Below are 19,421 nucleotides of genomic sequence, written 5' to 3'. Positions count from 1 at the left end.
CGTTAGTAAACATTACATTAAGTAATATGATTATATACTTGTGCTGTTGGATATCACCAAGCTTAACTACTTTGATATACTTGCATAAAATGGTTATTTTCACTGATTATTAACGATGAAACAAACTAGTTCTACATCAAGCAGCTGTACACCACTTATCCATAAAATATCAAGCAGCCCTACATGTCTACCACAAGTCGCCGTACATGTCTACCACAAGTCGCCGTACATGTCTACCACAAGTCGCCGTACATGTCTACCACAAGTCGCCGTACATGTCTACCACAAGTCGCCGTACATGTCTACCACAAGTCGCCGTACATGTCTACCACAAGTCGCCGTACATGTCTACCACAAGTCGCCGTACACGATCAAATATAATCCAATTTAGATTTGAAAATAATCGGCGATTGGAGACAAAAATGGTATATATGTATGTTTACTCGGGGATATGATATACATATATTAAGTGATGACTGTTGAATTTGAATCCTTTTACTATGATTTATATGAACTTGGTGTTGGAAGGCCCTTATTTTTCCGGTACTAGCTGGATGATTTTATCACACAAGATAATAACTGAACACTGGATCATTATAATTACATGTTCGATTGAAAATATGTCAGAAAGCAATACAGAGGCTGTGAATGATCTTTGTAAATACAGATAAATCAGGGAAAGCTTACCGTGTATCTTGCATCATGCTTAACTTCTACGCCTCGCGTTGTACCAATATCCGGTGGTGCTCCCACACAGTGAACATGCATTATCCAGCATTTGAAACAACTAGGAAAAGTAGAAATACGTTTCTGATTTTACCTGACATAGCTGACTTTCAAGACTTGGTTAAAAGAAGATTGAATTATGTCGGCGTGCTAGTATCGCATTTAATACATTGTATATCATTATATTCGACTGGAAAAACAAAAAACGAACAAACAAAAAAATCACGTACTTGTCGCTTGAATATTAAGAACATGGACTGATGTTGCAACAACCACGCAAATTGATTACATCAATAAATTGACTGATTGACTGCTATATATGAATGTAAGTCATCAATCTGAATGAGAAATAAAATGTTCGAGTTCAGTGAATTCGAGATTTATTCTGTACTATGTATTTGTATTGGATAGAAGCATTGCCACAACAGAGAATTATTTTTAATACTGTGGTTAATCAATTTCTCGTCATTATCATTCTTTTCCTTAGTGTAGTGGGTTACTTAAAGATATATTTAATGGTAGATGTTGTAGATCCTTTCGATCCGAATCCTCGATTAAGAGTTTTCAGTTGTTAATCTTCAAAATTTGAATTGCTACACTGATAATCAATCATACTGTTCAAATGTATTTTCAAATTCTTGATTTTCTCACAGTTTCATTTGTTTTAAACCAAATCAAGGGATGTTTTTATCATACGCCACCGAGACAAAATCACATGGTTATCTCGTACAGAAATAAGCCGAATGAAGAGATGTCTATAGTTCACACCTGTCTAGGTAAACCACATCGGCTCTGATTTTGGATTTTTACTGGAACTAACTGACCATATGTAGCCATATAATGAAATGTGATCTTTTTAATCAACGGACATTGTTGAACTGAATTCTGTCACTCTGATTTTTATGATAATAATTTAATGTGGTTATTATTTGTTTGTGATTTTGAACATGGATATTTATGCTATTCAAATTTAAAATAAATCTGATATGTTATGTACCGTACTATTACGGAGGCTACAACATATATCTACGTATAACCATGAGTGTACGGGTCATATGAAATAGTCACTGCCTAAATGCGAGCAATATGATAAAAAATGCACATTTTAAACGACGAATCGATGAATTCACTGAAGCGTATTTTGTTTGTTTTTTTTATTTTTGTTTTCGTTGTTTTTTCAATCTTACTTAAATTGTACAAGATTTTAACAAGACACACGGCGACATATCCATATATAGCAATGTTTGACGTCATCAACTTCTTTTCCTTCTGGACACCGTTGAATGCGCCACCCGACCAACATCACAAGGTTGGTCGGGTGGCGCATTGGTTACACACTATCTTCAAATTCGATTTTCTGAACGGATACGTTTATCAGGTGTGAGCAGTATTAAATAAATTGCTTATTAAGGTAGGATTCCGCGAACTGTCCAACCTTTTATCACTTGTGTTGTGATAGGTTCCTTGCCGATTGGAAGCGAGAATGTACTAATCTCGACAAAGTGCCATTTGAACAAGCAAAGTCTATTGTAAGCAAGGACACACCCACCATCCACCCTTTGGCGAATTACTTATGTTTGCTTCTTGAAGTCGCCTGGCAGGGTGTGGACTCATTTGCATACAAGGTGCTTGTAGTGAAAACTGTGGGAGTTATCGCCCTTAGTTTGAACTGATGTGACACGACAGCGCTCTCTTGACTCTTCACTTTTAAAGTAAACGGACTTGTCACCAAAACTGCTGTATCACTTATTAGTTAGCAGCTGGGAGCCACAGGCACTCGAGGCCAGGATATTATTTTTTAAACATTGATTTTTGTTTTAGCACTCATGACTGACGTTATTTAAACGAAATATCAGCAGAATTAAAGTTTATGTGCCGGTTGACAAATCCGAGGTCCACGGTCATTAAAAATATTTTTAATGACCGTCGACCTCGGATTTGTCAACCGGCACATAAACTTGCATTCTGCTGATATTTCGTTTAAATAACGTCAGTCATGAGTGCTAAAACAAAAATCAATGTTTAAAAAATAATATCCTGGCCTCGAGTGCCTGTGCTGGGAGCAACCCTAGAGGGTCCAGTATGTAAACCGAAACCGCCACTCTTTACATTTGGTGTCAGAATTCGCCGAAACTTCGTTGTTTTTTTTTTTTAATTTTTCGCTCCTTTTTTCTTCTGTTGTTTTTTTCGTCACCGGTATGTTGTGCTCGTGCACGTGGTCGCCATTTTGGCAGCTCGTGGGCACACGTGTACATCACAGCGTGCTATTTACGGTTTTATTATTTATTTGCATCTAGATTTTTTCAGTAAACAAAAGTTATGCATGGCTTAACTACCAGAAAGTCTAGGTAGAGTGCTGGGATTAGTATTGTTGTTTTGTTTCGTCTTGGAGAAAGATTCGATAGTACTGAAATGGTATTTTGACAAAATATTTAAGTTCATCTTACCAATGAATGAATCAAATTGATCCCGTCAAGTGTATGTCTCGTCGTTTCGACAAAGTTATTTTTAGGTTTTGATTTGTCGATCTTTTTCTCCATTAGAAGGTAGGCAACTCGCGTTTGTTACACTTATCCTGGTACGGTTTGTTAATCTTATAAATGGTTGGAGATATATGTATCTCGAATATAAAGTATGTAATATGTAGTATCATAATAAGATTTATTTCTTCATGATGTTGTTTTATCTTAAAACACATTCTCCAAAAGGTATTTACATTTTTTATCTACCTTCTTTAGATCGCATGTATTCGCCGATATTGTTTTATATAATACGACTCGTAAGTGACCCCATATCCTTGTTAAACTTTCATTATTTCATATGCTGATTCTATGTTGTCACAGTTTTAAAGATAATTGGAAAAAATTCAAACTGTAATATAATATGAAAGGCAATAGCATGTTATTGCGAGACTTTCTATTCGGTCTACCTTTTCTAGTGACATTTTCTTCTATATTTATATACCATTTGCTGTCTAGTATTCTGTGCTTCGTGTTTGTGTTCAGTATAATTAATATCATGGTCTGAAGAGATCATGGTATCATAGTAGACGTCTTCGCGTTTAAGAACAAAAGTATTTATCAAATCCAATTTGATTGCAGATATGGTACATTTAGTGTCATGGGCGTGTTGATGTAAGAATGGTACTAAGAGCTTTCCTTGATATATTGCTGTCTTATCAGCCTTTCGTTAAATAAAAGTTAATAGGCACTCCTAAAAACTGCAACTTTTTCCCCGAAGAGAGTTCATGCTAAAAAGTATAAATAATTTGGGTAGCACAGTTCAACATTACATATATACCTCTTTATATTGATCAGTGCTCAATTCGACATAAGTATCAGCTCTGTACACTGCAGACGTATTTGTATAGATAATATCACATTTATCAAACAAAAGTCAGAATCTGTAACTAAAAAATGATCAGCCATGATGTTCTGTGTCGATGATGACTTTTCACCGATTTCACAAAAACCTGAATTTCAAATAAACACGCGTTCAGTGCATTTGACAACCACAATAGCAGAGCTAATATCAGTGGCTTTAGAGGGTCAATTCCAACACCGCATTCCCGGTGATTTTCAGGTCATGAAAAAACATCATCTACCATGTAGTTTATTGTGTCTGAACTGCAGTAAGACTTAAGTTAATCCATCAACCGATTTCTGAGAGACGTTGCCCTCACTCATGGTCATTAGGTGTGTCCTCATGGTCATCAAGTGTATTCTCGTGATCGTCAGATATGCCTAAAGAACGAGAAGGGATCGATTGTACCCAGACAATGCCAACGGCAAATATCAATTAGTTTTGGTCCGATATGTTATGTACCGTACTATTTCGGAGGCTACAACATATATCTACGTATAACCATGAGTGTACGGGTCATATGAAATAGTCACTGCCTAAATGCGAGCAATATGATAAAAAATGCACATTTTAAACGACGAATCGATGAATTCACTGAAGCGTATTTTGTTTTTTTATTTTTGTTTTCGTTTTTTTTTTTCAATCTTACTTAAATTGTACAAGATTTTAACAAGACACACGACGACATATCCACATATAGCAATGTTTGACGTCATCAACTTCTTTTCCTTCTGGACACCGTTGAATGCGCCACCCGACCAACATCACAAGGTTGGTCGGGTGGCGCATTGGTTACACACTATCTTCAAATTCGATTGTCTGAACGGATACGTTTATCAGGTGTGAGCAGTGTTAAATAAATTGCTTATTAAGGTAGGATTCCGCGAACTGTCCAACCTTTTATCACTTGTATTGTGATAAGGTTCCTTGCCGATTGGAAGCAAGAATGTACTGATCTCGACAAAGTGCCAATTGAACAAGCAAAGCCCATTGTAAGCAAGGACACACCCACCATCCACCCTTTGGCGTATTACTTATGTTTGCTTCTTGAAGTCGCCTGGCAGGGTGTGGACTCATTTGCATACAAGGTGTTTGTAGTGAAAACTGTGTGAGTTATCGCCCTTAGTTTGAACTGATGTGACACGACAGCGCTCTCTTGACTCTTCACTTTTAAAGTAAACCGGAGTGTCCTTATCATACGCCCCTGACCAAATCAGATGATCTCTTCGTATATTGACTGCAGTAATGTGTGAAATCATATAGGACATAGAGTCCGACGATGAGAAGCTAGCCCATGAAAGAGATGTCTGTAGTTCACACATGTCCAGGTAAAACAAAGGGGTTCTCAGTTGTGGTTTTTATAGCGTGTCCTTCGAACAACTGACCATATTTACGGTAGCACAGTTTTTAGATCCCTGCTATCAGCTGCAAAGTTCTTGGACCGCATACTTCTGCATCGTTGTTTGATTGAGATGTGAAATGAAGTGTGAATATCAATTTAATAATTCTTACATCGTCTCCAATCACAAAAACGTCTGTGTAGCTCTCTCTCTCTCTCTCTCTCTCTCTCTCTCTCTCTCTCTCTCTCTCTCTCTCTCGCTCTCTCTCGCTAGTTACACATTTATTTCATTTACAATACCTGTGCATGAAAGGTTACATTATTTCACGGTCTTAGATGAAATATTTCCACAGTCATCTCGAAAATATCAAAGAGTTATGGGATTCCATTTGTTTACTCCATGTACTTATCAGATACAAGTTATGATCTAGCATATTGGTTCAGCAGTGAAGTCGTCTCGATCGACTCCTGAAGTCTACACAGGTGTGAAATTGTGTACAGGTAAATAACACTAATACACACCGAAATATAAAATATGATTCGATAAAAAAAACATCAATAAATACGTTATGTTACTAGTCGCCACTCAAACAGCATTGAGTTCATGAAGGTATGGCGATCGAGTATATTATTTCTAACGTTTCATTTGTCATCGTCTTTAAAGCGTTATCACTTGTTCGGAATGCATGACGAAACTCCTGTTTGATAGACCCTTTTTCCGTATTGATCACACTCGGAGACTTGATCAGTGTTCCGACAGGTACACGTCTGTAAATCAAAGTATTTGTCTTTGTTGCATGGCTGCGTCATCAGCACGGACTCCGTGGCACACAAATGGTAAACCCCACAGCTCCAGGAATCGGGAAACATCCTCCCAGTCGCCGAGCTCTTACACTCAGGTGGAGGTTCTGTAATACAAACGGAGAAAGAACCGAAAACACCTATCACTAATACTTATCAACTTTTGTATCATTAGTATCATACTGTATACCATAACGTTCCCACTTAAAACTAAAAGAGAATGCAGGTTGAAAATTTTCAGTTCGAGGTTGTTTGCCGGGTTGATCGCCCTGTGAACAATAAGGGTCATTTTAAGACGGGGTCGCCATGTAGTAGCTGGTCGCTACGTCACTAGCAACATAAGGACGTTTGTTGCAAACTCTCCGAATCGATTTGGAGTAAAGCGACTCAAGGATACAACTAAAACAGAACCGATCGACCATTTAATTCCTCAACTTCCTGACACACATACTGCGCCATTTATAAGGAACAAATTCTAAACTCTCAACCTCAGTAATTAATGCTTTAGTGACAAATTACCATATAAAAATGCATTAAAATACATGTGTTACATTTGTCGTTGTACTCATTAATGTTCCATTACAGTTAATGCTATATTGATGATAGTTTTGTAATACATGTAACGCTAATGTACCTGACAGAAACAGACTTTTCGTAGGTACAGAAGGCCCGTCCGATGAGATAGATGGATATGGCCGGCACATCAGACCGGACATTGACCTCAAGGTCGACTCCATGACAACACCGTAACATTCCGTAGACCAGCCTTCTTCACCACTGTACAGTGATATGCACGTGAGATTTACGTCATGAACGGGTATCACTGTGTTGCCTTGACTACCCAAAAGAGTGACGAGGGCCGGATAACAACCGGAACGTAGAGAGCATGTCACTCCATACGACAGATTCCCGCCAAAATCTTCCAAATCACGGGACAGCAAAATGGAGGTTTCAGTTAGAGTATCTGCAAAGATCGAAATTTAACAATATTTCAATTCAAGAACAGAACATGCTCCCCGTAACATGATTTGTTTTCTAAAATATGAGATAGTGAGTATTTCGATCGATTAAGTACCACGCGTTCCTATTGGAAATATTGACATGAAATGCATCGTGTGTCCGCAAAATTATCTAAATTATGATGTAGGAAAAAAGAATGGAGGTTGAGCGGCTCTGGGCTTGGTGAGTTCAATGTACCCGTGAAAATAAACGAAATTATGATGCAGGAGAACAAGAGCGGATGGTGGGCGGCTGTTGGCTTTGTGGGTTTAATGAATTATCGTACCCGTGAAGATAAACGAAACATTGACACAGAAATAAAGTTTTACCTTTGATGTCAACATCGATTCTGTCTCTCTCGACACCGATATTGATGTCCGCCTGGTACTTTCCGGCTCCTGCACACGTGACCGCATTTCTGGTCAAGGTCACCTTGTTTCCACGTGCACTAAATAAAATATTCCATAATCTGCTGCTAAGTGTGCAGTTATCAGATAGTTTGAATATTTCTGTTTCCGGTTCCGCTAAAGAGTCTATCATTACGAAACGTATATGTAAAGTCTGATTGATAAAGATAGTGTTAAGGCTACACGTTATCACAATACTACTCTGAAAAGTTATAGCGTCCCTGTTCTTAACATCACAAATGAACGTCTTCTCTGAAATAAAAAGACAACAATATGTTGTTTGAATTACTTCTGAATCTGATTATAAACAAGGTCATAGATATAATATGATATGGCTGTAACAACGTTCTGCTTCGATAAAACAGGTCAAGTATTGTTCTATATTTAAAAAGAAAATTATTTACGTAATAATACTTGTGGGAGATTTGTTAACCAGGTCATATTTGCGGAAGGTTTATGAACGAGGTCAGACTTGTTTAAGGTTTGTTAATGTGGCCATACTTGTGTTAGGTGTGTGAACGTGGTCAGACTTGTGAAAGGTTTGTGAACGTGGTCATACTTGTGTTAGGTGTGTGAACGTGGTCATACTTGTGTTAGGTGTGTGAACGTGGTCATACTTGTGTTAGGTGTGTGAACGTGGTCATACTTGTGTTAGGTGTGTGAACGTGGTCATACTTGTGTTAGGTGTGTGAACGTGGTCATACTTGTGTTAGGTGTGTGAACGTGGTCATACTTGTGAAAGGTTTGTGAACGTGGTCATACTTGTGAAAGGTTTGTGAACGTGGTCATACTTGTGTTAGGTTTGTTAATGTGGTCATACTTGTTCTAGGTGTGTGAACGTGGTCATACTTGTGTTAGGTGTGTGAACGTGGTCATACTTGTGTTAGGTGTGTGAACGTGGTCATACTTGTGTTAGGTGTGTGAACGTGGTCATACTTGTGTTAGGTGTGTGAACGTGGTCATACTTGTGTTAGGAGTGTGAACGTGGTCATACTTGTGTTAGGTGTGTGAACGTGGTCATACTTGTGTTAGGTGTGTGAACGTGGTCATACTTGTGTTAGGTGTGTGAACGTGGTCATACTTGTGAAAGGTTTGTGAACGTGGTCATACTTGTGTTAGGTGTGTGAACGTGGTCATACTTGTGTTAGGTTTGTTAACGTGGTCATACTTGTGTTAGGTTGGTTAACGTGGTCATACTTGTGTTAGGTGTGTGAACGTGGTCATACTTGTGAAAGGATTGTGAACGTGGTCATACTTGTGTTAGGTGTGTGAACGTGGTCATACTTGTGTTAGGTGTGTGAACGTGGTCATACTTGTGTTAGGTTTGTTAACGTGGTCATACTTGTGGAAGGTGTGTGATCCTTGGTGTTAAATAGTAAGACCATCAGCAGTGCCAGGAATATAAGAACAGACGCTATCACTGGGACAATCCAACACATTCTCCTCCATCTTGTCTCGGGCTTCATCTGAAAATTTGAAATCGAAACTCGCGAAAGGTTAAGAGCTAAAATAAAATCAGGATTATCCGAACTTTATTTTTGTGCAACCTTAATTGACATCATTATATCCTCTTTCAGAAAGCATGGTCAAAGTAAAACATTTCATTTTATTTTCTAACTACTGTTTAAACTTATAAATATATAGATGTCCACAATTTTCTAATGTTATAACTTTTTAACTGAAATATACCTGTATAATTAGCCACATGTGGTGCAAAGTCTAAACCTTGATATAAGACATATAACTGTCCACAGTTACTTAACTTGAGTCTAAACTTTGTTAGAAGGTATATAGCTGTCCACAGTTATTTAACTAGATTGTTTCAAACCTTGTTATAAGATATATAACTGTCCGCAGTTACTTAACTAGAGTCTAAACCTTGTTATAAGATATATAACTGTCCACAGTTACTTAACTAGAGTCTAAACCTTGTTATAAGATATATAACTGTCCACAGTTACTTAACTAGAATCTAAACCTTGTTATAAGATATATAACTGTCCACAGTTACTTAACTAGAGTTTAAACCTTGTTATAAGATATATAACTGTCCGCAGTTACTTAACTAGAGTCTAAACCTTGTTATAAGATATATAACTGTCCACAGTTACTTAACTAGAATTTGAACCTTGTTATAAGATATATAGCTGTTCTCAGTTACTTAACTAGAATTTGAACCTTGTTATAAGATATATAGCTGTTCTCATTTATTTTACAAGAGTTTACACCTTGTTATAAGATAAATAACTATCCACATTTACTTAACTAGAGTCTAAACCTTGTTATAAGATAAGTAACCGTCCACATTTACTTAACTAGAGTCTAAACCTTATTATATGATAAATAGCTGTCCACATTTACTTAACTAGAATCTAAACCTTATTATATGATAAATAGCTGTCCACATTTACTTAACTAGAGTCTAAACCTTATTATATGATAAATAGCTGTCCACATTTACTTAACTAGAATCTAAACCTTGTCCACAGTTACTTAACTAGAATCTGAACATTGTTATAAGATATATAGCTGTCTACAGTTATTTAATAATAGTTAAAGATATATAGCTGTCCACAATTTCCTAACTTTAGTTTAAACCTTGTTATAAGAAATATAGGTGCCCGCAATTACTTAACTAGAGTTTGAAACCTTGTTATAAGACATATAGTTGTCTTTACTTACTTACTTGGTTTAAACCCAGAAATTAAATGTAAAGCTTTCCGCGATTTCCTTAGAAGGGTTTAAACCAGATCAAAATATATAGCTATTCTCTCTTACTCAATAAGATTCTATTATCTATCTGGGGTTAAAATATCCCTATTTTCTATAAACTACGAAATGTTGGACACAAAGATTGGTAAAGCAAGTATTCTGCAGATGTTAAGATAAAACATAACTGTATCACGTATCATAACAGTCATATAATATCATACTTGTCATATTACACGACAGAAATGTAAATCATAAAATTGACTCCTATGATACTTACGAGTTAGAACAACGTCTGTCACAGTCCTATTGGCTTGTAATATAACTCCGGTATAACAACTAACGCCACTGACGGAAAGCGTGACGTCATTTTCATTTGCAGTCAAGATGGAGAAATCATTTACATTTGTAAATCAATCAAGAGTGCACGAGATGGAATTCAACACATATATATATGTCGCACACGGGCTATAGCAGGCAGACATTATAGTATGTTGTTGCTGTCAGTGAAACACTTTCTCGTAATCAGAGAATTCGTGTTGAGATCATTTTCACATCTGGATTAAAACTGTTTACGTTGTTTTGTCAGATGAGTAATAGCTTCAAGTGTGAAAGCATTACTTTAGTTTTCAAAAGGTACATATGTACCTAACAACTTAGAATCAGTAAATCGCCGGTAGACCCGCTATCTGTCCGTGTACTCTAAACATACGTACCCATGGTAACAGACACATATCTCGTGAGCACTCAACATTTGTTAACACTTGGTCAAAAGTGAATCTAACCTTTCTAAGTAAACTAATTCTGGAGTTTTGTTTTATCTTACAACTCCTTCCTCTAACATTTGAAACTATGAATAGTGTTAAACACTAAAAACTACCTCAATTTTAGCGGCTATGTGTTCATGGCCGTATGAACGAATGTTATCCTGTTCTAATTACAGTCTATAGAACAGACACAAAGATGGACCGTTTATTACACGTAAATATAAAAAGGAAATAAAGAGTTCATACAAACTTTCAACGAAACGTCTGGCAATGACTGACTTACATTATACACACAGGGGTTTGGCACGAATTCCCAACCCATGGTCCATAATATATATATACACGTACGATAGAGATTACATATATGTGGACAGTGGGTCGAGAAATCGTGTCAAATCCCTGTGATTATACACTTATTTCTTTTTCATAAAAACGTCGATGGCAATAACGACACAAAAATATCGTTTGTAAGACACACCGGAAGTATTAACCAATCTATATTATATAGATATAACTAACACACACACACACCCTCACACACACACACACACACACACACACACACACACACACACACACACACACACACACACACACATACCGGAAGTAGCCGAAACAATTTACAGTCTCATATTTAACATATCAATATTACTTGTTATCACAAAGTCGTTATGATAGATTCCTTTCACATAAACAATAGAAATCATATGAAAAAAGATCATTACACTATTTTCAACAATAATGAATGAAATCTTTGATATTTAGTCAAAACCAAATGAAATACAATATATAAGTGTTGCTCCATTATGATAGGAAATTGATTAGGAATAGACAATCACAAACGTATTGAACTGTTAATCGATAAATGTATACACACGCACACTTACCATTTTTCTTGGTCTGTACATAGGAACAAATGCTAAAATCGGGAAATTTCTTCTCTACAGCGTTCCTTACGCTAATTATACCAGACATTAAGTTATACCTAGATACATACTATCTCATGGTGGAAACAATACACTGACGTGCACTATCATGTACAGCTGACCAATATCACGTGAGGGCACGTGCTGCTATCGATCACCTGTCCAAGCTGCGGAAAATGACCACACTCATCATCGCGAGGACTAGATAAAATCGCCATGCCATTGTTCTTTGATAAACAATTCAGTATTTTCAGAAGAACACACGAGATACCAGTTCTTTAACAACAATAAGCAATCATATGATAATCAGCATTATCCATCAACTTCTAGTGAAGGTCATGACCCTATGACCCTTAACTGAATGTCATGACCCGATGACCCTTAACTGAAGGTCATGACCCGATGACCCTTATATACCAATACATTGTATATATATGTATGTTGTTAGAAGTTAAAAACACTGACAAGAGGAAATCTTTCTCATTCGATCAAATGACGAGGATACGGAGATAGGAATGTCAAACTGATGTCAGAATTTTTGACTTTGTACAAGGCTTGATATATTTTACAACTCAGTTATACAATCATGTGGTAAGGGAAGTAATTATAGGTAAGTCATCAGACATCAGCTCTCGTCTTTGCAGGATTAAACTGTGTTAGCCAGTGATCAGACCAGTTTTGTAAAGGATGAACATCATGGTATACATTATGTGTGTTCTGTTTTAGAACACTGATCTATTGAAGACTCTTGAACAAACACAGTAATAAAATAGACAGAAAACGTTAATTGTATTGTATTACTACACATATAATTCATTGACCAATGCCAAGACAGTAACAATGTTGCGTGCATTAAACCTTTATAAATTATCTGGATCTGTTCAAGGAAAATGTATAATGGTATTTAACGAATTTCAAACGCCCGAAATTGATCGGCGACATTTCAACCAGATATTCAGAGACAACGAATGCATTCATCAATAGAAGTAGTCTCTTTAAACTGCAGAAGGATTCAAAACAGGTTGAATTCATACCGAAATCAGAATGCTATACTTATCACTACTATAATAGATCGTCTTATGGTGGAGGTAGTCATGGCGGAGATTAGGCTGTACTATAATCAAAGATTGCAATCCAACGTACAGTAAGTCTGTTGTCTAAGACAGACGCCATCCGGAGAACATTGATTTACCATACACGTCACTACTGTGGATGACGCCACTAAATTTAGATCGGATAAACACGTGATCTCCCTCACTGACTAACGTCACGATAACCCCGGTGCTGCTGTCCCACGCATGTCCTGTTTCTGCATCCGAAAATATTGTTCCTCGCGGTGTTCCGTTAACAACCAGTTCCGTAACCACGTTGTCTGTGGTGGTTCCAGTGGTACACCAGGTGAACACGTACACCCCAGTCACCGGAACTCTGTACACGCCGTCTCCAAGGTGATAATTTCCGTCAACGTCCAACAGGATTTCATCAAATGCTATCACTAAGCTTGGTTGTAAATTCAAATCTCTTCCACTCAAAGAAACACTAAATGCTCCCACTCCGTTAGGTGACACTCTGACTGTAAAGACGATGAAGAATGGTTACATGTCACCTACTTCTGAAGTTCAGGTGTTCAGGATAACATCCTGGATTATAAACCCTGATCAGCTACGGTTGAACAAGTACAGGTGTAAGTAATGACAAGAAGGAGCATAGTTTTGACAAAATGAAAATTGTATACGTAAGATGAAATAAATGCATGGCCGGCAATGGAAAATTGGTAAAGGTAGTTAGCATGCAAACTCAGGAAACTAAGTATTGTTTGAAAAAGATAACTTCAAGTCAGTTTAGAACTCAATCGTGTTTACCAAGTAAAATAAATAAAATCCAGGTGTCCATGCGACTGTAGGTGAAACATTTACATAAAACAATTTGTCTTAAAGGCCATTTGTGAGTTACCTTCTAAAATCCAAACGAACGGAAAGACACATATGTATATCGGTCATCTGGAGACACAATAAAGCTCCAAGAGATCTCCTAATCTTTAGTTGTCTCACAGTTTAATTGTCGTGGCGTCAAACTTTTAAACTGGTATATCATGCCATGTTTTAACATAAAAAGGGAACTTACCTATCCTAGAATGATGTTCATCTCCACGTTTTTCTGTTGATATAAATCTAGATCGGGTTTCGTTCGTATCCTCGGGACCCTCAGTCTGAAGATTATCAATTGAATCCTGGGATTGCTTTGATACCGACTTGAGCTCTTGCTCCAGGTGACTGATACGGATTTCTTTCCGATTCAGGTCCTCTTCGTTGTCCTTGACCCTCTGCTCCAGCAGCTTTATCTTATTGTCCTGGCTCTCCATCCTTTCCAACAAAGACTCTACCAGACGTCTTAGGGATTTCTCTGGTGGCGCCGCCCTACCGTTAATCACGACAATAACAGCAATTATACTGTGATTTATGACAGGGTGACTAACAGCTATTTCAATCAATCATTGGCTTATTCTAGTAAGACGTATTGATAAACCAAACTGCACTATGCAGGTTTTTTTTTTATCCTTCTGGGATTCGTCAGTCCTGATACAGACATAAATTGTTGAAACAGTAATCTATTCACTAGTAGTAATTTGCATAGACTGTATGTAGTACTACTGCCAAACAAAATTTATCATTTATAACATATCTTGTTTTTTACACGTACCTGTTGTCCATCCAAACATCGGATGGATTGCTGTACATAACATCCCTCTCAGCCAAACTTTCCCCCGCTGTTCCATGGACCCCTATACCCAGGACGAGGGCGAAACACAACAAATACATTATGATATATATAACATATTAAACCACATTATCTCACATTATCTGTAATTTTCCTGTCCAAGCTGATAAGGACTTTCTACCTGTGATCTAGTCATCGTGAAATCATTACACGATAACCCAATTATAAGTCACCTTATAAAAACATGACAAACGCTTTTTGTCAACCAAACCATGTTAATTACAATGGTAACGGTGTCGGTGTCTCTTACAATTAGTCTTGTTCCAGGAAGATGCTTTCCGATCACATGGTGTCGTTCGTATGACCTCTTACCTTGTTCTTACAATACTTTATGGAATATTCCATTTCTAATTTTTTCTTGTTCACATGTATGCCTCCTTTCGATGTTGGACATATTTTGGATAAAGTACATGCCTAAGAAATCTCCTTTCACACATTGTCTTAGTTATAACGTGAACTTTAGCGTAATTGCGTGAACGTTTTATATTATAACGCGATGCTGCTTCTAAATGGCGATAAATGCATTCAAAATATCAAAAGGAACTAAAACATACAGACATGTGAACCCATGAAAAAAGTACTAAGAGAATAAGGCCACGTGTTCCAGAATGGTAAGCGTCTTTTGCCTCATCGACGACATCCGTCATGTAAATCTTGGTCAACACAAATAAGTACTTCTGGACTGAGTTGATAAGCTATCAGCCTCTTCTGCTTCATCGAATACATTCGCTGTGTAGATATTGGCGAGCACAAGTACTGTTACTTCCTCAAACGAGAACCAACTTAACAAAAGAGTTTACAAAACCTTGCAAAGTCGTTTAATTTCATTTGTATGGTCCGTGGATTTGGAATTCAAGTCCCTGCGTACCAGAGTCATTGCGCTTGATATCTTATGTTTTCTTACTAGATCCTATGCCGTCGGTATTGCCTATGAGTACTAATTATTGTTGATATTGTTGTCCGAAGCATCGTTCTGATGGCGTTTGTCAACAAAAACTGCTATTGGACGCGACACTTCTTGCATTTCGTCAAGATTTCTCTCCAGGTTATTTATGTCTTTACGTCTCAAGTCTTATCTATTGTCTTCAATGGTCTTCTCTATCTGTTGCAGTCTTGTCGTTCAATCCTGTCCAACAATGATTCCACAAGGAGTCTCAGTGATCCCTCTGGTACAGCTGTCCTACAGTGAATATAGTATTGGCTTGTGAGGCTTCTCGGTAGAAAATACTTCACTATACACATGTACTTAGCATTCTTCTAGAATAATGAGATACCTAAAATAATGAAAGAGTCACATTCAGGATTTAACTCCCCTATTGTTCCGGTTTTTAAAATTTATTTTGCCAAATTTTGAACTACTCAGTCACCTTCTTGGTCTCAGCAATTTAGGCCCTTCACTGACGAGTCTTGTAAGACGAAACAGCTGTGTGATGCACTTCACTTCATTTTTGGCTATACTTGTGTATCTTTGTATAATTTTTACGGTGATTAAGAATAATAAAACACCGTTGTTTTACAGTAATAAATCACCTAAATGGTATTTAGCATTAGCAACTTAGAATAATAGTGTTCATAGGACACATCTGAATAAAACTAGCATTTATTACGATGTTCATGGCTTTTGGATACTGTCCAATAAGCTGATGATAATTGGCAGGAGAGAACGACACTGGGGAAAGTCAAATTGTCTCAAATAGATTTGTGAATCGGTATTATTTTGAGAAGATGTTGTAATTAGCATCTCACTATACAACAAACTGATAATTCTCTTTCCGTAGAAGTGCTAATTGAAAGGAATATTGATGCCAACCTTTCGTGTGTTTCTAATGGGCTGTTCTTTGTCGCACATTTCGATTTTAAACATGAGGTATATGTCATGTTTGATAGTTTTGAATCCCAATCTGATATTTGCTTAAGAACAACTATAAAAGCCATCAGATTTTACTGAAGATTGACGTCCAAATACATGTACTTTGCGTTGGAGATATACTGTAGTTTTTTTTTGTTTTTTTGTTTTTGTTTGTTTTTGTTTTTGTTTTTGCGAGGCATTAATAAGGATAATGTTAAATGTTCTCGTTGTGTGAGATGGACAAGACACATCCAACTGACTCCACTCAACTTGTTCTAATATGTATTCAATGTATCTAACTTAGAACTTATCAGACACATAATGGTATCATTTACAGATATCCTGACAATAGATTTCATACAAACAATCTATAATTTTATCAAAACTTGTCTGAAACACTACACAACGTACACAACCAGGAACATTATTAAGTAGATGATATTTCGGATTTCTGCAGGTTGGTATTGTCAATAGAATAAAAGTTCTTCTAACACAACCAAAAGGAGGGAAATCAGAACATCAAGTCAAAAACTCGACAGACCTAGCAGGAAGTATGTCTATCGTCCTGATCGAAAAAGATATTGAAAATATATGTTTACAATATACTGGAAACAGATAAGAAAGGATTACAGAAGGATTGGGCGAAGCATATCAATAACGTAGATACCACTAACAGCATCAAATTTAGCTGTGGGGAAGAAATCGATGGCGCTATGTCGTTCATTGACATTTCCTAGAAATATGACAGTACTATCAAAGTATTTGGCTATAGGAAAATATGCACACGGGCCAATTTCTCAGCTTCTGATCGTATCATCCCTGTCTCTAGAAGATAGGCGTTGTATGAATCTTTCTCAACAGATGTGAAACGATTGAAGAACAAGACAAGAAACCAGAACAAAATCATGAAAACATGTGAATATCCTGATATGGCAAACCAGAAAGTTAAAAGATTGATGAAAGCAAAACGACTAAGAGATGAAACACCGAGGAACAATCATCACCCCTTACTAAAGACTGTCAGAAACCATTCAGACAATTGACCGTAGTCATGGTATTGCACCAGCCATGAAGTCTGATAAGACTCACTGTAATGTCTTAATTCATCTTAAGGAAGAACTCCCAAAAGAGAACGTTGTTGAATGCGTAGACAAAATCGGATGAAAGAAATGTCACGCGACATATATTGCAACCTACAGACGATTCCACACAATTAAATATCAAATATCATTGCCTGGGAAAATTCCAAAACAGTCTGCATGAAGACCAATCTTTTTAGGCGGTAGGACGTCTCGATATGCTGCAGCGGGTCAGTTTTAGAAATTGACAAGGGCGACCTCAGACTCTCGCACATCTATGACCAAGCAAAGCGTAGCCGAATTAACTACAGTACATTGTTACAATAGTATGTATCTTATTTCTGTAATCCGTTTACCATCTCGTCACTCTTATTTCGACCTTAATGTACATAGGATTTAGTACAGCCGGAAAAGTTGGTCGATTCCTTACCATCTCGCACACTACGTACGTCAGTGCTAACGCGTTTCATACAAGTCATTTGTCGATGAAGGTGACTGTGTAGCCATCGAGACGTCATACTCTAATCTTCCACTGGTTGTGTTATAAGAACTTTACTTCTATTGGTTAGATAAGTTACCGATTCTAATCTTCCACTAAGTACTAATCCGTACGTAATCAGGTTAACGTAGTCAGACTCCAATTGTGTGTACATTGCTAATCTCATACCTGTCATCACTTCCCACGTCAGAATGAACTGTGTTCGCCCTTTCGGCGAGAATCTCCTCCGCCGTGATGAATACCAAACCCAGGACGGAGACAATACATATATACAATGTGTGTATTAAGCTACTGTCGAATTAGACTATCTTCTCTAAAAAAGAAATTGCCTACTTATGAATTCAGGTCGTGACCATATTGTAGAATTGTACACACTCAAAGTTACACGTTATATATCCTGAATATGATCTTACATCAGTATCATATATCTGGATATGTGATTTATAACAGGCGAGATTAAAAAAGACAAGTAAATCACAAATTAATTGCCGAGTAAAGAATTTAATATCATTTTTATCACATGATCATTATTCAGGCAAATATTGATGAAAAGGTTCACGTACAACAGACTCACACGTGAATAGGAAGTTAGATAAAATATCGTAGAGCCAAACAGTTAAAAATGCATCATACAGCTGTTTCGTCTTCTAGGACTCCGGTCAATGATGAAGAGCTTTATGTGTTAAAATACCAACTCGCTTTTGCTGATGACCGAGACGTTGTCAGAAATGTGCGCGCGGGCCGCTTTATATTCGAGTAGTAGTCAGACACTTAGGGACATCCTTCATCAGATTCCAAGAAAGCAGTGGCAATATTGACACGAGTTATTCAAGAGCAATAGCAAACTATGAAGGGATTTGTGATAATTGTTAATTAAAAAATATAAATGAAAGATGAATTGTTAACCCGATAAGATGCATGATCTCCTATCCTTAAATTATTTCTTTTTAATATATGTTTCTTTGTCGACCTCATCAATCAATTATATATCTATATGTCGGTGTGTTGAAGAAGAAAACAGAAAAGTCTCGAATATTTAGATAGGTATCTTAACTTCAAGGTATTCTTCCGCATGATATTAGTTGGCAGATTCGCAATTTTGTTTTACACACGGGTTTCCGGTTTCGTTTGCGCCAAAACGAGGACAACCGGAAATACACTAAACCGGCGTGAGATCCG

The 19,421-nt window shown here is 37.1% G+C and overlaps 2 protein-coding genes across 2 annotated transcripts; both read right to left on the bottom strand.

Annotated features, from left to right (window-relative positions):
* Positions 1-6,097: 6,097 nt before the first annotated feature.
* On the bottom strand, positions 6,098-9,101 carry LOC132558105 (uncharacterized). Its single transcript, XM_060222632.1, has 4 exons — positions 8,978-9,101; positions 7,558-7,887; positions 6,864-7,193; positions 6,098-6,336 (listed from the first exon to the last, which is right to left on the bottom strand). Exons 1-4 carry the CDS (start codon positions 9,099-9,101, stop codon positions 6,098-6,100), a joined length of 1,023 nt encoding a protein of 340 aa, XP_060078615.1.
* Positions 9,102-13,194: 4,093 nt separating this feature from the next.
* Positions 13,195-14,856, bottom strand: LOC132558126 (uncharacterized). Its single transcript, XM_060222657.1, has 3 exons — positions 14,738-14,856; positions 14,162-14,454; positions 13,195-13,610 (listed from the first exon to the last, which is right to left on the bottom strand). Exons 1-3 carry the CDS (start codon positions 14,854-14,856, stop codon positions 13,195-13,197), a joined length of 828 nt encoding a protein of 275 aa, XP_060078640.1.
* Between the last annotated feature and the right edge of the window lie 4,565 nt (positions 14,857-19,421).

Source organism: Ylistrum balloti, unplaced genomic scaffold (assembly GCF_031769215.1).
Source record: "Ylistrum balloti isolate Yb309-2 unplaced genomic scaffold, AGI_CSIRO_Ybal_v1 Utg370758, whole genome shotgun sequence".
Classification (NCBI taxonomy): Eukaryota; Metazoa; Mollusca; class Bivalvia; order Pectinida; family Pectinidae; genus Ylistrum; species Ylistrum balloti.
This window is presented reverse-complemented; position numbering and strand designations above follow the sequence as displayed.

Excerpts from the sequence above, each read along its gene's own strand:
- LOC132558126 (XM_060222657.1), bottom strand. The coding sequence starts at position 14,856 with ATGTATTTGTTGTGTTTCGCCCTCGTCCTGGGTATAGGGGTCCATGGA. Across the intron at positions 14,455-14,737 it reads GATGTTTGGATGGACAACAG|GGCGGCGCCACCAGAGAAAT; the intron begins GTACGTGTAAAA and ends GATTAACGGTAG. Across the intron at positions 13,611-14,161 it reads TGAACATCATTCTAGGATAG|TCAGAGTGTCACCTAACGGA; the intron begins GTAAGTTCCCTT and ends TCGTCTTTACAG.
- LOC132558105 (XM_060222632.1), bottom strand. The coding sequence starts at position 9,101 with ATGAAGCCCGAGACAAGATGGAGGAGAATGTGTTGGATTGTCCCAGTG. Across the intron at positions 7,194-7,557 it reads AATCGATGTTGACATCAAAG|ATACTCTAACTGAAACCTCC; the intron begins GTAAAACTTTAT and ends CGATCTTTGCAG. Across the intron at positions 6,337-6,863 it reads GAAAAGTCTGTTTCTGTCAG|AACCTCCACCTGAGTGTAAG; the intron begins GTACATTAGCGT and ends TTTGTATTACAG.